Source organism: Myiozetetes cayanensis, unplaced genomic scaffold (assembly GCF_022539395.1).
Source record: "Myiozetetes cayanensis isolate MyiCay16 unplaced genomic scaffold, myiCay2020 scf27, whole genome shotgun sequence".
NCBI lineage: Eukaryota > Metazoa > Chordata > Aves > Passeriformes > Tyrannidae > Myiozetetes > Myiozetetes cayanensis.
The window spans coordinates 5,584,277-5,600,254 of NW_026087488.1; the positions used below are offsets into that span (position 1 = coordinate 5,584,277).

Here is a 15,978-nt window from a genome sequence, read left to right on the forward strand (position 1 = left end):
TCGGGAAGCGCTTCCGGGCCCTGCCCCACGTGGATGGTCCGTTCTGTGAGAAAAGGGGCATTTCCTTCTCTCCGCAACTACGAACGACACGCAGAGGTTGAAATGCGTTTCGCCTTCTGGCACCGGGGCCACCCGCAAACACTCCCACCACCTAGGCACGCAGGGGGACTTTTTTTGGTGTTTGAGGAGCTTTTCGTTGGTGGGTTTCGGGTTTTTAAGGTTCCTTTTATGGTCATTCAGCAGCCACGTGAATGAGGAAGGAGACCCTTGTCTGTTAACACAAAGCAGCACCGGGATTGGGGAAAATCATTTAGAAGGGCAGGGGTGAGTTCCCCTCCCATAAATAATCCCGATCTAAAGCTGCAGCTCTGCCTAGACCTCCTCTAGCACTCCTCCATAAATACTTTAGTGCACCAGTATCAGTGCTAAAAATTCACCCCTCTGTTGTGACAAGGGTGAGAACCTTGCACAGGTCCTTCCTTCCGCCCACATCAACCCATTCTGCAGTAAAGTGAACTCAGTTTGATTCATAAGCAAGTACAAAACTATTAAGTGATTGTCTTAATCCAGCTCTTTTGTTTACTGAACAAATTCCAGGGAAGGCTGGAAGCAGAATGTTCAGGAGGAGTTTTGAAAGAACCAACGCACATAAAGCACAGAACAGAACAGTTTATTGGGTAAAAACAACCGCAGCCGTACACTTCAGTGAAATCAAAAATAAATAACTCATTTTTAGAGCCAAATCTTTGATTAAGTTGATAATATTTTGAGAGGCCGTGTTTTTCCAAAGGGGCTGCCCCTTACGGCAGAGTGACTTCCATTGCTGGGAAATCCACCAGGGCCAAGGACATGGCCATCAGGGGGATTCCTTGGACACATTCCACGGGGCACATCCAGAGCTGCCACCGTCCCACCAGCAGATCCACCTCAGCCTTTTAGAGAGGACATCCCAGCTCGCATGATTTCATCCACCAGCAGAATGTTGCTGGCAATCACCGTGCTAGAAACAGTAAATAAATACTGTTAGAACTGCCCAGCTCACATAGTTCAAGAAGACTCAGGTTTATTTTTGCGTTTCCTGGGATATCCCAGTTCCACTTTATCATTTAAATGATCAAATAGCCACTGGTGTTTAAAGTGGAAATACTGTGAGGAATGAATGAATGCTTACCATGAATGGAGCAGCTGCTTTTTGACATTGTAATTATCCCAGATTCCAGCTGCTGCAGCCACCATTGGCTCCCCTACAACAGAAGTGAAACAGTCTTTAAAAAACCAGTTCACAGAACTTAAAAGTGAGACTTTCTGCTGTCTGACATTTGATATCACTCAGTACATCCAACACAGTGTCACCACGTGCTTTATCTTCACTAAAAACCCTTAAACCAGAATGCACTGCTACATCACACCCAACTGCAGCAGCAGGACACCTGCCAAGGCTTTTGTGTAGTTTTTTATGGAAAAAGGTAAAGCCTTCTGCATTCAGAGCAACTTTGTTCTTCAGAGCTGAGCCAGGACAGGTTCTTTACTAGGGCATCACCCCATTGTTCAGGAAGTACTTACCAGTGTTCAGATCCACCCCAGTGAGCTGCCCTGATTCCACGTGCTCCGTCTGAACCTTCACTAAGGTCTCCTGGGGATCATACCCGGAGTTCTGAGCGAGAACCTTGGACAGAAGAGAGACATCACTTCATGTTGTTAATTAAAGAGCCCTCCAGCAGGAAAAGCAATGGGTCTGCACGTGCTTTAATGTCACTTTATTCAGGAACTCCTTTACCTTAGGAATGATGAGCAGAGCATCAGCAAAAGCCTGAACTCCAAGCTGGGCTCTTCCTTTCACGCTGGGTTTATGCTTAACAAGAGCATTAGCTACTGCCACCTCCAGTGCCCCTGCTCCTGGAACCACACACCCTGCAAGGGAAAACTCGACAGTCAGACCAAAGCAAGCACCTATTCCAACTCAAACAGTTCATTTTCAGTGCAGTTCGATCTCTTCCTTCACTCTTAAAAAGACAGCTTGTACCTGAGCAGCTGAATAATTACACAGCTGTAAACTATAAGGTGGCAGAGCTGTAACTGAAATACACGAGGCTTGGGCTCTGACTGCAGTAGTGCAGGGAAGCTGATACAGAATTCCCTAATTCTGCAGTGAGATTCCACGGGAGACCCTTCACATCCCCAGCAGAGCAGACTCACCGTCCTCAATCGCGTTCTTCACGGCCCGCAGCCCGTCCCTCACGGCATCCTTGATCTGGGTCAGCGTGTGCTTGTTGGGGCCCCTGATCAGCAGCGTCACCGAGCGCGGGTTCTCACACTTCTCAATGAAGGTGTATTTCTCTTCACCCTGCGAGGAACAGGGTCGTGTATCCCTGTCAGGCACTTGCTTCATCAGTTTACACACCGAATAAAAAAAAGCTGGATGTGTTCAGGTTCAGTTCTGCACTAACAGCACTTTGAGAAGGGATGAGAACCACCAGGATCTTTTTTTCTCCTTTTTTTTCCAATTTTACAGACACCACCAAGAAAATACAGTATGACAAGAGCCAATATCCAGGCAGACGTTTCACACAGGGTTGTGAAATGCCACCAGCCTTTAATTCAACACCCCAGCAGAGCTCTTGGTTGTACTCACCAGTGTGTACTCATAGACAAGCCCTGCGTGTCCCAGACAGTCAGGAGTGAGATCCTCCACAGAGTTCATGGCAGTGCCACCACATGCCAGGGTCAGCCTGGCAGAGAACACACACAGCTCAGCATAACACAATTCCTAAGCTAGGACCAGTTTGCTTCTGTTCATCAGAGAGCTCTTCAGAAGAGTAAGTTTGTAGAATTAAGTCTCTTTTACATCTGAAGCCTACTGAGAGCTCAAACTCCCCCATCCCTCAGTGTGCTGAACTGGCCTTTCTACAGTGTGTACAAACTACCCTGAGTTACACCACGAGGAGCTGCGTAGATTGAAGGAGACACTTTAGTCCGAGCTCTTGAAGGTGGATTTAAGCCAGGCTTGACTCACTGTCCCAGTCTGGAAGAGCAGGTTGGTTATTTTACCCTCTCCTCTCCCCAGGAACTGACCTTTCCATGTTCCTCCTTTTAGCTCTCCGCAAAGCGACAATTCCTTCTTTCGCGAGGGCATCCAGGGAAAATGGGTCGATTCCCTGGAAACGAAGGAAGTGACCATGAGGATAAAGACAAAGCTAAAAACACCCTCTCTCAGTCGGACACTACTGAGTAATTTCTTCCCCAGGGCTCACAAAGTATCTCAAGTAGGAACTGTACACACAAATTCAGAAGTACCAGCCTAAATGCAGCTATTTCTGTACCAAGTGAGTCAAACAGCACATGGTGGCCATGAAATCAATTTTTAGTTACACCCTTCATCTCACCTTCTGGTTGATCAAAACGAATCCTTTATCTGAATCGCCACAGACTTTTCTTTTCAAGTCTATGATTTTGTTCACTCTGTCTTCAATGAACTTTCTTTCTGCTTTCACCAACTTCTCCCTCTCTTCAGCACTTTTATAGAAGAATCCAGAGCTCACCTCTCTGAAGGAGAAAAAACAAACCACCAAAGCAGTAAGGAAACTATCCTCTCTGCTGTAGAAACAAGCATGAGAACTGATCTTTTCAGCAAAATCCTAAAGAAATTGAATCAAAACAAACAAGACCCCCTCCTCAACTCAGGTTGCTCTTCCTGCTCTTTAGTTCAGAGCTTTTCCACTACAATAAGGCAGACACTTGAAAGTAAGAGAGACTTTCAGCCTTTCCTCAATGAAACAAGAAAATAAAAACCACCACAAAGCTCAGCCTCTCACAGACATTATTTCAACCACGAGCTACCCTTTTCCCAAAGGGCTGCAGAAGGGGCATCACCTCTTCCCTTTCACCTCCCACACCTGTGCAGTCCTTTTGGTTGGGATTTAAGCACAAGTTAATGAAGAGTCTTTCAGACACAAGCACTTTCTGCTCCTCACCTCGCTGCTGTGTACTTACGTTTTCTCATACTCCAGGGACACATTGCAGGTAAGAATATAGGCATCTTCCACCCTTTTCCTCATGTCAGGATGGCGAGCACCATGATCCAGAACCAGCCCCCTGATCAGCCTGGAAGATTGAAAACCATTCTGTGTGTCAGTGGATGCACAGGAAGATACGAATTCCATGGAAGTGCAGGCTAGTCAGAATTAAGGAACTGGTCCAACACGAAGTTGTTTTGGGAGTAAACAAGGATTATGTGTTCCCCTTCCAAGGGCATGCCCATTCCCATATGAAGAGCACACCAAGCAGAGTGAAAAAGGAATTTGCTCTGGCATGGTGTCTGACTGCATTAGCTACTGAGGAAAGCTAGTGCAGAATTCAGCCATGCCACTGAGGTAAATACAAAGCCTATGGAATAGCCACCCAGATTACCACAATCCAGCTGCCATTTATCAGATGCTATTTTGTATTTAACAGATACAAACCTAAAGAATAACCAAGCCACAGACACGATTACTAAGGCAGAAAAGTCTTTATGTTGTGTAAAAGCTTAAGCCAGTGCTGCTCTTTGCTATTCGAAAATTTCATCGGGGAATGAAGTTCAGTGACTGACAAACTTCTCCTGCTGAGATATTTATGGCTGAAATCTCTATTTCTGCCTTTCTTTCAGCCCTTCCCTAGTAATTTTTCCAGTGGTAGCCCAAATTCTCTGAAAAAGAAACCAAGACTCCTACAGACCACTCAAACCTCAGGGAAGTTCAGGGACACTCCCGACTCACGTTGTGTCAGTCTCTGATTTGTGCTTCATCTCCATGATTTCCACCATGAAGAGGTCGATGGGCTCGTCTGGTTTTCTGACTGTCAGAACAGAATCTACGACAGCCTGGAACAGAGCGGGGGTGAAACGGTGACAATGCCAGCACTTTAAAACCTGGAGCTCTTCACACAGAGAGGGCAGGGGAGACCTGGGCACTCACCTCTGTCAGGATGTCAGCAAGCTCAGCGTGAACTTTAGTACGGAGGGACGTTCTGGCAACATCTATGAGGGTCTCCCTGTCCATCTCCTTGGTCACTTTGACCTGCTCCAGAACTTCAAGTGCTTTTTCCTTTGCAATCTCAAATCCTTCTGCTACTATTCTAGGGTGCAAGCCCTTATGCAAGGGGATAGAGAAGTCATTAGACCACTGAAGACAAAATGGGACTTTTTTCAGAAACAGAGCCTGTGGTTTCAATATTCCATGTAATGTCAAAACATAGGGAATATGCATGCTGCAAAGACAAGCTGTTCTGTCCTTCTGAATACATATAAAAGGAATGCAAATCCTTTCAATGCAGAGGAAAAGTACAGATTATTCTAGCACAGAAGTGAAACCAAGGGAACTACAAAGCACACTTGGGTGTTCACTGTGCAATATGAATGTCTACTCTTAACACTCAAAAGACCTGCCCTCAGGGAGGATCTCCTTTTTAACACCAAGAAGTGTTTTTACTCAGGCAAAACAAAGTAACAGAAGGTATCACACAAAACCTTATTAAAAGCTACAGTATCCACGATAAGTGGGTTTGATTTTGAACAAGTTTTAAAAAGTCCTCCTCTCCAGCTTTTCCCTTTTTACAAATTCTTTGATGCACTCTTTTTAAGCAGAAACACACGTTTATGTTTCTCTAGTATTAAGCATTAAACAAAACAAGCTGCAGGGTCTCAGTGAAGCTTTTAGCTCGCCCACCTGCAACAGGAACACACTGCATACACACCTCAGAAATATAGAGATCTGCCTGCTTTAGGAGCTCCCCAATGATCAGGACATTCGAGGTGGTGCCATCTCCAGTGATGTCATCTTGCGCCGTTGCTACTTTTGCTATCAAGGAGGCCGTGGGGTGTTGGATTTGCTAGACAAAAATAAGAAGCTGAGCAGGAAGTCTCACTGCACTGGTACACACAGCAACAACCTGAGATCAGCTGACAGAAAGTTCGTAAGGACTCGGTGATGTTTTAATGGTTTATGTCAATTCAACATGTTTCAAGCAGTAACATCATTTAACAACAACAGTTCTAAGTTGATTGAATTTGCCCAGAGCCAAATTAGTCCTCACTGTGAGCTTGACAGAGAAAGGGTGCACCACCATCATATCCAAGCTGCTGCTGGCACTAAATCCATCATGTTTAGAGCTAATTTAGCTATCTCTGCATCATCAGTGCTGTACATATCCTAGCTTGTTTGGTATGTACTTGCTACTAACTTGCTACTCCTTTGGCTGTTTATTTTATCACTATGAAACCAAAGAACACTCAATGAGTTTGTCTCTTTCCAGTTGCTCTGCTGAGCAGCCCATTTGCTGCTGGAGCCCTGAGCACCGTGCCTGTCTGTCCACTCTCCACAACCACCACACGACTTCTGTTCACCTCGAGAAATCAGTCTTTTGGTCTTTTTTGTATCACTTGGCATCACCAGTGGTTGACTGAAGGGTATTTTAACAGGTTAGATGCCCACAAACCTACAACGGTACCCACATTTGAGTGCTTAGTAACTGTACTACAGCGAGATAAAACCCAATGGGACTATTTATGGTGGCATTTAGCTTTTTATCACTGTTTTCTTTACAGTACTGCTTTAGCATGAAAGAACCCATTTAAGCTGCACTTAGTCCTTTCCCTTCCTCCCAAGGGACGTTTTGCTCTCAATGCACAGGGGCAAACACCACAGTGGGGGCCGTGGTCCCCCCTCAGCCACAGGCACTCACTGGCCCTACCAGCAGGCTCCTGCCTCCCTGAATTCCCTCCCCGGCGAGGCTCAGCAGCCGCTCACCATCTCCTGCAGCAGCACGTTGCCATCTTTGGTCAGCTTGATGTCTCCGGAGCCCGACACGAGCCTGCGTGGGGGACCCGGGGGGGTGAGTGGCGCCTCGGCCCCAGCACACGTGCGCGGCCAAGGGCCCCACCCACCCATCCATCCATTCATCCATCCACACATCCATTCATCCATCCCTTTGTTCCCCTCCGCACGTCCCGGCCCCCCCGAGCCTCCCCCGCCTCTCCCCTCACGCCTCCCCTCAGCCCGTGCGTCCCCCCTACTCCCCCCCTCCCCACCCCGGCCCGCGGCGGGAGGGCTCCCTCACATCTTCATGGTGCCCTTGGGGCCCAGGTTGGTCCTCAGCACGTCCTGCAGCCCGCGGGCCGCGCTGATGTTCACGGCCAGCGCGGCCTGGGCGCGGGCCACCTCGGCCTTGGGGTTGAGCGCCTTCACCGCCATGGCCGCCGCTCCGCTCTGCTCTGCTCTGCCCTGCGCCGCGCGGGCGGGGCGGGGCGGGCAGGCCAAACCCCGCCCCTTCTAGAACACTCCGGGCGCGCTGATTGGCCCTCCGCCGCGCCAGGCGCGTTTCTATTGGCTGCGGCGTCCGTCGCTCCGCCCGCCGCGGGAAGGCGCGGGGCGGTGTGGGCGCGGGCGCGGCGCTCATTGGCTCGCCGGAGCGCCGGCCGCATTCGTATTGGCTGTGGCGGCTGTCGCTCCACCTGGCCCCGCCCCCGCGCCGCCGCTGAGGGGACGCGGCCGTGAGGGCGGAGCGGGCGGGCGGGTACTGTGAGGGGGTCTCTGAACGGCGGGGTTCGTTCGGTCTTTAACCCACCCTCTTGTGTGACAGATACCCCCAGCAGCCTCGCAGAGCTGTGGAAATAAATAATTAAACCCGGCGATTTATGATTAGACCGGTGGAATTAATAATCAGAATGGTTAAAATGCAGGGTTGAGGTCGATCAAAACTCGTCTCCTCATAGCACAGAAGCTGCTATGTGGGGCACCAGAGGCTGTACAGTTCCCAGCACATCCCCTGTACCCCGGACTTTCCTGGCCTGAAGCCCTCACAGGGGTTCCAAGGATGGGGAGGATCCTTCCCAAGGCCACCCTGTGGAAGAAAAACAGAAATACTGTCAAGGCAACCTTGATGGGTGCTGAAGGGTTTACCCCACACGGCCTCTCAGGGCTCACACCTCGAGACACTGAAATATTTGTGTCTTTGGGCTATGAAATGGAGCACAATTGAGTTTTCCTGGGGGGGGGGAGCTTGAGAAGAAGCTCCTGCCGTGGTTCCTCACATCCCCGTGGGTACGGATTGCACCAGGTTTGGAGCCCACATTGCCCCATCTGGGCTTGAGCCCCAAACACCCCTCGGAGCACCTGGCAGCATCAGGTGTGACACAACCCTCTCGTGATTTCAAGTGTTGCATAAAGGAGATGCCTGGCCCCAGAATAATCCTGTCCTGGCTGCAGAGTGCCAGGGACATCCAGGTGGTTCCTGGATTTTGTCAGTATTTGGTACAGAGAAGACAGAGACTCTTCCCCAGCTCTCACCCACCAGGCGTGAGGCTGCCCAGAGAAGCTGTGGCTGCTCCATGCCTGGAAGTGTCCAAGGCCAGGTTGGACAGGGCTTGGAGCAACCTGGGCTAGTGGAAGGTGTCCCTGCCCGTGGCAGGGGGTTGGAACTGGATGATCTTTAAGGTCCCTTCCAACCTAAACCATTCTGTGATTCTATGAAATCTCCCCCACTCCATCCCACTTTTAGCAGCAGGGAGCTCTGGATGCAGCCCTGGACGCTGGGCCTCGGCAACCCAGCGGGCAGTGACGCAGTGAACTGAACATGTTTTAATACCAGGACTGAAGCCTGAGCCTGCTGCTGGGCCCAGTTTTGTTGCACAGGAGTTTTGGGGGAGCTTGGTGGCAGCAGTGTCGAGTGTCAGGGCAGCCTCGCTGGGTTTGGCTGTGGGCTGTGGCACCTGCTTTGGGTGAGGATCTCAGGTTTCGGGGCAAAATGCCATGTTGTGCAGGACAGGAGGACTCCCATGCGTGGCCTGTCTGTCTGATTTGGCAGCTCTGGAAGGGACTGATATCCCTGGAGCTGCTCATATCTTTGGGGTGCTGCTTTTTAAATGTTTTAGATGGAGTTGATGTTTGAACATAATTCAACACAGGTTTGGACCCCTTTTGTTTAGCAGAGCAGTGCTCATGTCTTGTGAAATATTTTAATGCTGACTCCAGTAGAGTGGCTGGGCTTTCTCTTCTGTTACTGTAATCATTAGAAATAAACATTAAACATTGCAAAATGCAGGGAATCACACTTGGCATTCCGTTATTGGCTCTAGAACTCTGCTGAAGTTTTGTCTTCACTTTGCTGGGATGCTGCCGGCCCGCTGAAACCATAACAAAACAAAACACCCCACCCAGCCCCGGGAGGCTGCAGTGGGAATATCTGAGGTGCCTGGATGCAATGTCCAGGTAAAACACCTGGATCCCCGGGTGTTTTGCTGCTCTTGCTTCTCTGGTTTGTCATTTTTTTGCCTGTTCCTCTCAGGGCTGTTCTCAGCAGAGGGCAGCCTTGTCAAACCCATACCAGCAGGCTTGCTATATTTTATGTTTTCCTTGCTGATGCCCATGGAAAGGCAGGAATTATCCATCCTAAGCAGCTGTGCCGTGTGGGGCTGGCTGCTGGCAGGGATGTGGCCATTCCCTGGGCAGGTTCAGGTTTGTGAAAGGAATTAATACTGCAGGAAAAATTTAGTTGGAAATTTAGATGGTTTTTTTTTTGGGGGGGGAAGGTATTTTCAAAGACATTCTAATCCTTTATGCAGGCGGTCTCTGCTTTTTTATATGACTGTTGTCATGTACAAGAGCTGGGTGCTGTGCTTGTATCAACATCCACAACCTGTGCTTTTCACTCCTGAATATCCTTTAAAGCTTCCAAGCAAAGTTCTCTGGGTTTCTTTGCTGGATCACATGCCTGAGGATAGCTATTTCTCATGAGCATTTTCACATTAAATGCCCATTTTGCAGCATTTTTCAGGCATCAGGACAAGCTTTTCTTCCTTTTTCAGTCTTAGCTGTAGTTGTTGAATTGTTCTGTGAATTTGGTTTTAATGCCTAGTAAAAATACAGGACAAATGCTCATTAGACTCAAATTGTCCTTTGAATTCAATGGATTACACCAGATTAGAATCAAAACATTTAACAGAATTAAAACCAACATGTCTGTTGAACTAATCCAAATAAAGGGAATATCCTTCATGAAATATTCAGCAGCAATTCTCTTAGTCAAGCCATGCACCGCTTATCTTGGCCAAAAACCCCTCTGAGATTCTCAGTAAAAGCCATTTCCTTTCATCTTTATCAAGATCTGTTTTCCTTTAACCTCATTCACAGAAATGGTTTCTAAATCTGCTTTAAACAACATACCGTCCTGCCACGATAAAGCCGACAAACAGGAGCAGACTGAAGGGTGATCCACGTCACTGGGGAATTTTGCAGCAAAGGGGCTTGGTCCCATTTTTTCCTGACACCAGAAATCACTGACAGATGCTCCTGTCCCCAAATGGTCGTGTACTGAGAACTTCTGAAAGAGATATAAAGGAAAGCATGTGAGGAGAGGCACGCAAGGTGATTGATTTTAACTAATACATGTAATTCTGAGGGGCGATACTGCCAGGATGGCAAACGAGGTCATGCATAGAATGTGACTGGTGCATCCAGTGGTGCAGAACAGCCTGTCAAGATGGGCAGCAGTCACGGGACTCTTATCACAAGTGAACAAAAGTAGCTGGATCAGCTAAATTGGGCTTTTTTTGACCTTGAACAGCTTCTGGGTTGGCACTCTCCTGTTTCCTCACCCATACCCACAGCAGTGTCAGGGGGACACTCTTCTGGGGGATCCCAAACACGAGCCGAGGCAGGTTCTGCAGTTTTCCCATTGCTTTTGGCAACACTGCATTTGGGGGACACAAAACAGGACCTTGTTATACGCAGAACTTTTCATTTTGCTCCAGAGCTTTTGGTGAGTTTTGATTGGATTTGTGGAACTTCGCACGGTGATGCTTAAGCCAAAAGGCAATACTGAATCAGACTCGCAGCCCCTTTCATCTCTCCCTCAGCCAAGAGAGAACACTGTCCCTGCTTTGCCTCTGCCTCCATGCCAAGAGAAATTCCTGCCTGCTGCCTGCCGGAGCCGCTCCTCGGGCTCAGCCCCCTCTGGTTGTCCATGCCCACGGCACGGGATGAGGGGCTGAGCGAGCTCCCCACCGTGCTGGGGTCCGGCCAAGCCGTGCCTACCCACGCCGGGCCCAGCGGCTCCTCCCCTGACGTAGGGAGGTTACACCTCTCCTCCCTTCCCTGTCAGCGAACAGCTGGACTTCTCTGGTTACATGTGTGCAACCATCTCAAACAAACCACCCGGGCTGGCTTACTCAGCGCGTTATCGGGGCGTGATTTACAAAATGCGGCTCCCGGCCAGCGCAGCCCGTGCCGAGGGTTTGTGTGACTGAAGGTCTCAGCTGATCCCTTCTTGCCCTGTGCGAGCCGAGGGGTTTTTCGCAGCGGCAGCAGCAGCGGCAGCCACGGCCAGTTCAACACTGTAAGTCAGCGGGATCTTTCCTCTCTCAGCGCGTTTGTTCCTCTGTAACACTGTGTTTTTTCTAGCGTAGGAAACCAAGGGTACCCCGTGCCGGGGCCCTGCCTGTGCCCGGCGAGGCACGGCACAGCGTGGTGCCCGTTTTATAACAGCAGCATGAATGAATGATGCAATCGGGCAGGGGGGGAGCACCATCGTTTTGTCGGGACAGGCGAGAGGGGATTGGAGAGCTGGGAGGTGTCTGTCAACATCCATCAGGTTCCTGCTGCCCCTTTTCAACTACTTTTTCCAAGGTGCTTCAGTGAGTTCACTGTGAGGCACTGCTGTTCAGATAATAGCGCTCAGCTACAAACAGCTCCTCTGTTGGACTGCACGCAGGTTTGTATCACTGCCTTTACAAGCTGGACAGAAAAAACAGCAGGTTAAGGACTGAGTCTTTCTATTCTCACCCTGAAAACCACTGCAACTCACAGTTATGGGTGGATGGGTTGAACTTTTAAAACTTGTAGGGATATAACAGCCACGACTTGCTTAAACACAGCTAATCTGCTTAAATGTATCACTTTTTCTCTAAAGCTTTCAAAGCATGTTGTTAATTCTGAGAATCACCTCAGCACAGAAAAGCTGTCATCATATTATTCCTATTTTACAGACACAAGACTAGAAACAATGAGGATTAAGTGGTTTGTTTAAACTAATACCATGGAAACACTTCTGGGAATGTTCTTAGAAGCAGAACCACTCCTGTAGTGGGAAAAGGTCCCCCAAAAGTTTCAAGAACTATTTTCTCCAAATCCATTATTCTAAGCTGCAGTTTCCCTTCAGTGCAACAGAAACAGTTAATTGTGGTTGAACTTCTGTTGATGTCACTGCATGTTAACATTTCCCACATTAAGTGGGAAAGAAACACCAGGAATTGTTTGCAAACAAAGATATTTCTGAGTGCTGGGTAATATTTCATTAAGATTCACTTAATCTTTATTTTTTCATGGCAATAAGTATGAACAAAATGCAAAATAGCAGTGTGGCAGCACTTCTGAAAGCAGAAATATGATAACAAGTGAGGTTTAGTCACAATGAGGATTTTGAGATCTTGTCAAGATCTCATGGAAATATTCCAGCCCCAAACACCTGCAGTTCTGAGCATCACTTTCTCCTTCCATTTACATTACTTGTAGGTACTGAGGATGTTTCAGTTTTTCCCAGTGAGGCAAGTGCCCTTCTTTGAAGGGACAGCAAACAGAGAGGATTTCAGTTGTTTTCCTTTGACATGTGGTCTTACCTAATTCCCGTGTTTGCTTCTGTGACTCCACCCTATCTGTTATGAAAGAGAATTATTTCTTATGAAAATGCCTTTTTTTTTTCCCCCAGTACTTCCTAGTCTGGAGGCAAGGAGATCTCATGGAAATTCCACTTTTCCCTTCTGATTTCCTTTTTCTCCATCTTTATCTCAAGTTTCACCCAACCTCCCTCCCCTTGTCGCTCTTATGTCTTCTCTAATCACTTCTTTGCCAATTGTTTCTTCTCATCCCCATATTCTTGTTTCCAGCTTTTCCCCTCAATATTTTATGAGATCTGTTGAAATGTTTGCTGCTTGGATGCTTTACCAGCATGCAAATAATAGGCTAGGAATAAATTACCTATCTGAAATTCAGTGGCAGGAAGATCAGAGATTCTCTACCCGTGTTTTTCATATGGAGACAGGACTCATTGCTTGTGGGAATTTCTTTCTTCTTACTGTCTCATGGAAGTATTGACAGATTTAAGCAATCAGATGCCCTGTGTTTCAGAGTAATTAATCTCTGCCAACTGCAGAGGCCTGTACCAGTCTGGAATAAAACACTGGTGTTCCCTTACACAGAGATTTGTTAGAGGTTTGTCCATAGAAGGGTTTTACACACCTTCAATTCTTTCTGCCCTGATGAACTACTACTGGTGGTTCCTGCATTTCAAACCCCAGTTCTTCCCTTCCAGCTTGTCATTTCTAGGTAATATAAACCACAGTCTGAAACTATTTTGGAAGAGTTATTATGGCATAGAATAAAGAGAGGACAGGGTTAATTCCAACCATGGCTCCAGAACTGGTAACCATAGTTCTTCCTCTAACTGCTTTATTTGTCCATCAAAGTGCAAAGTCCATCACAGCATTGGTCTCACCATTGTGAGGAACATCCAGAAGGGAAAGGAGTGTGGGAAATGTGGATATCAGAGAAAGGGAAGAGTTAACGTCTCTCCCTTCCTGCTCCCAATGTGTGTTTGTGGTGGCAACGTTTTCCTGAGCGAAATTAAAATTTTAAAGATGTGTATCCAGAGATATACCCCAGGTTCTCACCAAGAAACCACGTCACAGTGGTGCAGTGTCCTCACAGGGTGACATTGCATCACCGTGTGGCAGAGTTGCAGTGCAGCCCCAGGTGAGCATGAGGCAACAGGGTGGCTTTGCATAACAAGGGCTCAGTGCTGGAACAGCGTGACGCCCATGTCACGCCACAGCGATGCCTGACCCAAAATCAAAGCCCTGCTGCTTGGAAAATCACAATATTTCACTGAAAACACAAACAAAGCGCTCTGGAGCCAACGTCAAGTCAAGGCTAATGCAAAGTAAACATGAAATTCACCTGTCACCTGTTCATCCACTGCCAAGTATGACCTCAGGACTGGTCTCTGTCAGAGGGAAGTGGCCACTAAGGAGAGAGAGGGTTATTTTATGTGCTGTGCTGATGGTATGTGACTGTATTTCTTATATGTCCAGTGCAGTTTTTATAGACAAGGTAAAAAAACATATGTGGCCTGCAGGAAATAATTCTTTAGTGATGGTTCTAAGGCTAGAGCAGAGTTTTACATGCACCAACAGCAGAGACCTGCCAAACTGCAGTTCAGTCTGTGTCTCTGCCTTTCCCAGGGATGGTTTCTAAAAGCCCTTTTCTGGAACATCTCCTCTTTGCTGTGTCCCCACTCCCTTTTGCTCTCTGGCACACTGGGGAGGTTGAGCCCGGGCTCTGTCCTACCTTCCCACACCTCACCCCAGCGCACAGGAGGGAAGTGTGGGCTGGTGGTCCCTGCTCTCCCGTTCTCACTCACCCCTGGGATGCAGGTGAGCACTGAAGAAGCTGATGTGCCACCTGCTTGCCTTGTGCAAGCGCCATGAACCCACTTGGGCTCCTAAAGAGGTGTGTTCACAGCAAAACACTCCAGGATAGCAGAATAGCCCTCACAGAAAGTACCGTTCCATGGCTGCCTCTGCCTTTCATATCGCTTGCTCTCTCTGTTTCTTGCTACTTCACATTTTCTTCTTTGTCAAGCAGATCCTCTCTTACAGACACAGCTCTTGGCTGTTCACAACAGGTTTCACCTCTTAGACTGGGTGACTTCATTTATGTAAGCTTTCAGCTTTCAACAAAGCACTGGAGTGTTCTCTTTCATTCCATACACAGGAACAGATAAAAGGGGTACGTGTTCTACGGATTTTTAGCAATCATGGTAATTTTTCATAGAGGCTTTTATATCCCAGTATTTGCCACGTGGTTACTTGTCATGGAAATAAACCCAAAGGTTCCCTTTCCTGCTCTGAGCATTAACTATTTAGCTGTGATCTCGTGGTGAGCACATGAAGTCACCTCAGGAGACAGCACCGGTGCTTACCATGTGTGATCCCTGGATTACTCCTGTCTGGCAGTGAGTGACATCAGTGCCTGTCAGCTCCTGTACTTTTCCACAGCAAGGCACACAGTGATCATCTTCTCCATCTTCTCTGGGTGTCTTTTGTGCCTGGGGGTGCAAAGTTCATAAAAAAACCAAAAGGGCAAAAAATAAATGGGAATTTGTGTATAAAAAACCTCTCACCTTCAAAATTCACATGATATATAGGAGAATAGTAAATTACCTTAGTAATATAAAGGTATATAAAGACATCCATAATTCTTGAGAATGTGCTGTTTGATGGTGTTTTTCCCCTATCCCAGAAAAAGAGAGAACCTGCTACCCAGATCAGTTGTACAAGACATGTCCTGAGAGATGTCTTAAAAGATTAGAAGGAACAAGAAAACAAAAACTTTTACAAAAACCTGGGAAGTAAGATAGACAGCAAGCTGTTGTTTGTGTCTAAATGTACAGATCAGTAAATAGTAAAGTCCACAGTGAATTAATTCCCTTACACAAGGATGAAGCACAAGATGAGTAGGGAGGAGTAAGAAGATACTTAACTCCTCGAGCTCCTGATCTGCAGAAGGGCTCAACATATTTAAGTGGAAAGATATAAAAGGGAAGAAAATAAACTTTTATCAGAGTATTGTTATGGAAAATGTGTTGTCTTAATGGGTTGAGTGAAGTCCTCAAAGCCCAAGACTTTAATGGATTTTATAAGACTAATCCCCAATGCTAATGGCCCAGTCTTTTATGCATTCATAGATGATGAAAATATTTAGCTTGCATTAATCAGGACATAGAAAAGTATCTAAACCTTCATGATTTAGGGACAACCAGTCACTGACAGATTTAGGGTAGTTATGTCTACCACAGTTAAACAAATCCTTGAGGGCTGGGTGTCCTGGAGCAGCCAGTCTGACACGGATGGGTCGGAGGAGAAATCAAGACCCAACTGATTGGCAGGGGCAA

At 47.5% G+C, this 15,978-nt stretch overlaps 1 protein-coding gene, 1 long non-coding RNA gene and 2 other non-coding genes across 4 annotated transcripts; all 4 read right to left on the reverse strand.

The window, feature by feature from the left end:
- Nucleotides 1-649: 649 nt before the first annotated feature.
- LOC126643529 (T-complex protein 1 subunit zeta) lies at nucleotides 650-7,276 on the reverse strand. The gene is made up of 14 exons (XM_050321946.1): nucleotides 7,093-7,276; nucleotides 6,783-6,846; nucleotides 5,731-5,865; nucleotides 4,953-5,126; nucleotides 4,755-4,858; nucleotides 3,991-4,101; nucleotides 3,384-3,543; nucleotides 3,073-3,155; nucleotides 2,633-2,729; nucleotides 2,197-2,344; nucleotides 1,778-1,911; nucleotides 1,564-1,666; nucleotides 1,172-1,244; nucleotides 650-1,000 (listed from the first exon to the last, which is right to left on the reverse strand). The coding sequence occupies exons 1-14, from the start codon at nucleotides 7,224-7,226 to the stop codon at nucleotides 928-930; spliced, it is 1,593 nt and encodes a 530-aa protein (XP_050177903.1). The 5' UTR covers nucleotides 7,227-7,276; the 3' UTR covers nucleotides 650-927.
- Nucleotides 4,230-4,363, reverse strand: LOC126643625 (small nucleolar RNA SNORA15). The gene has a single exon (XR_007629778.1). It is a non-coding gene; the product is annotated as a small nucleolar RNA SNORA15 (small nucleolar RNA).
- LOC126643626 (small nucleolar RNA SNORA22) lies at nucleotides 5,256-5,387 on the reverse strand. The gene has a single exon (XR_007629779.1). It is a non-coding gene; the product is annotated as a small nucleolar RNA SNORA22 (small nucleolar RNA).
- Nucleotides 7,277-8,916: 1,640 nt separating the features above from the next.
- LOC126643458 (uncharacterized) lies at nucleotides 8,917-15,669 on the reverse strand. Its single transcript, XR_007629754.1, has 3 exons — nucleotides 15,248-15,669; nucleotides 15,007-15,132; nucleotides 8,917-10,353 (listed from the first exon to the last, which is right to left on the reverse strand). It is a non-coding gene; the product is annotated as an uncharacterized LOC126643458 (long non-coding RNA).
- Nucleotides 15,670-15,978: the final 309 nt, after the last annotated feature.

What these genes read in the sequence shown, in the direction of transcription:
- LOC126643529 (XM_050321946.1), bottom strand. Translation starts at nt 7,226, where the DNA reads ATGGCGGTGAAGGCGCTCAACCCCAAGGCCGAGGTGGCCCGCGCCCAG. An exon ending in CAGATCTCTATATTTCTGAG is followed by an intron (nt 5,127 to 5,730) that starts GTGTGTATGCAG and finishes CCCTTGCATAAG; the next exon opens with GGCTTGCACCCTAGAATAGT. An exon ending in TTGCTGACATCCTGACAGAG is followed by an intron (nt 4,859 to 4,952) that starts GTGAGTGCCCAG and finishes GCTCTGTTCCAG; the next exon opens with GCTGTCGTAGATTCTGTTCT.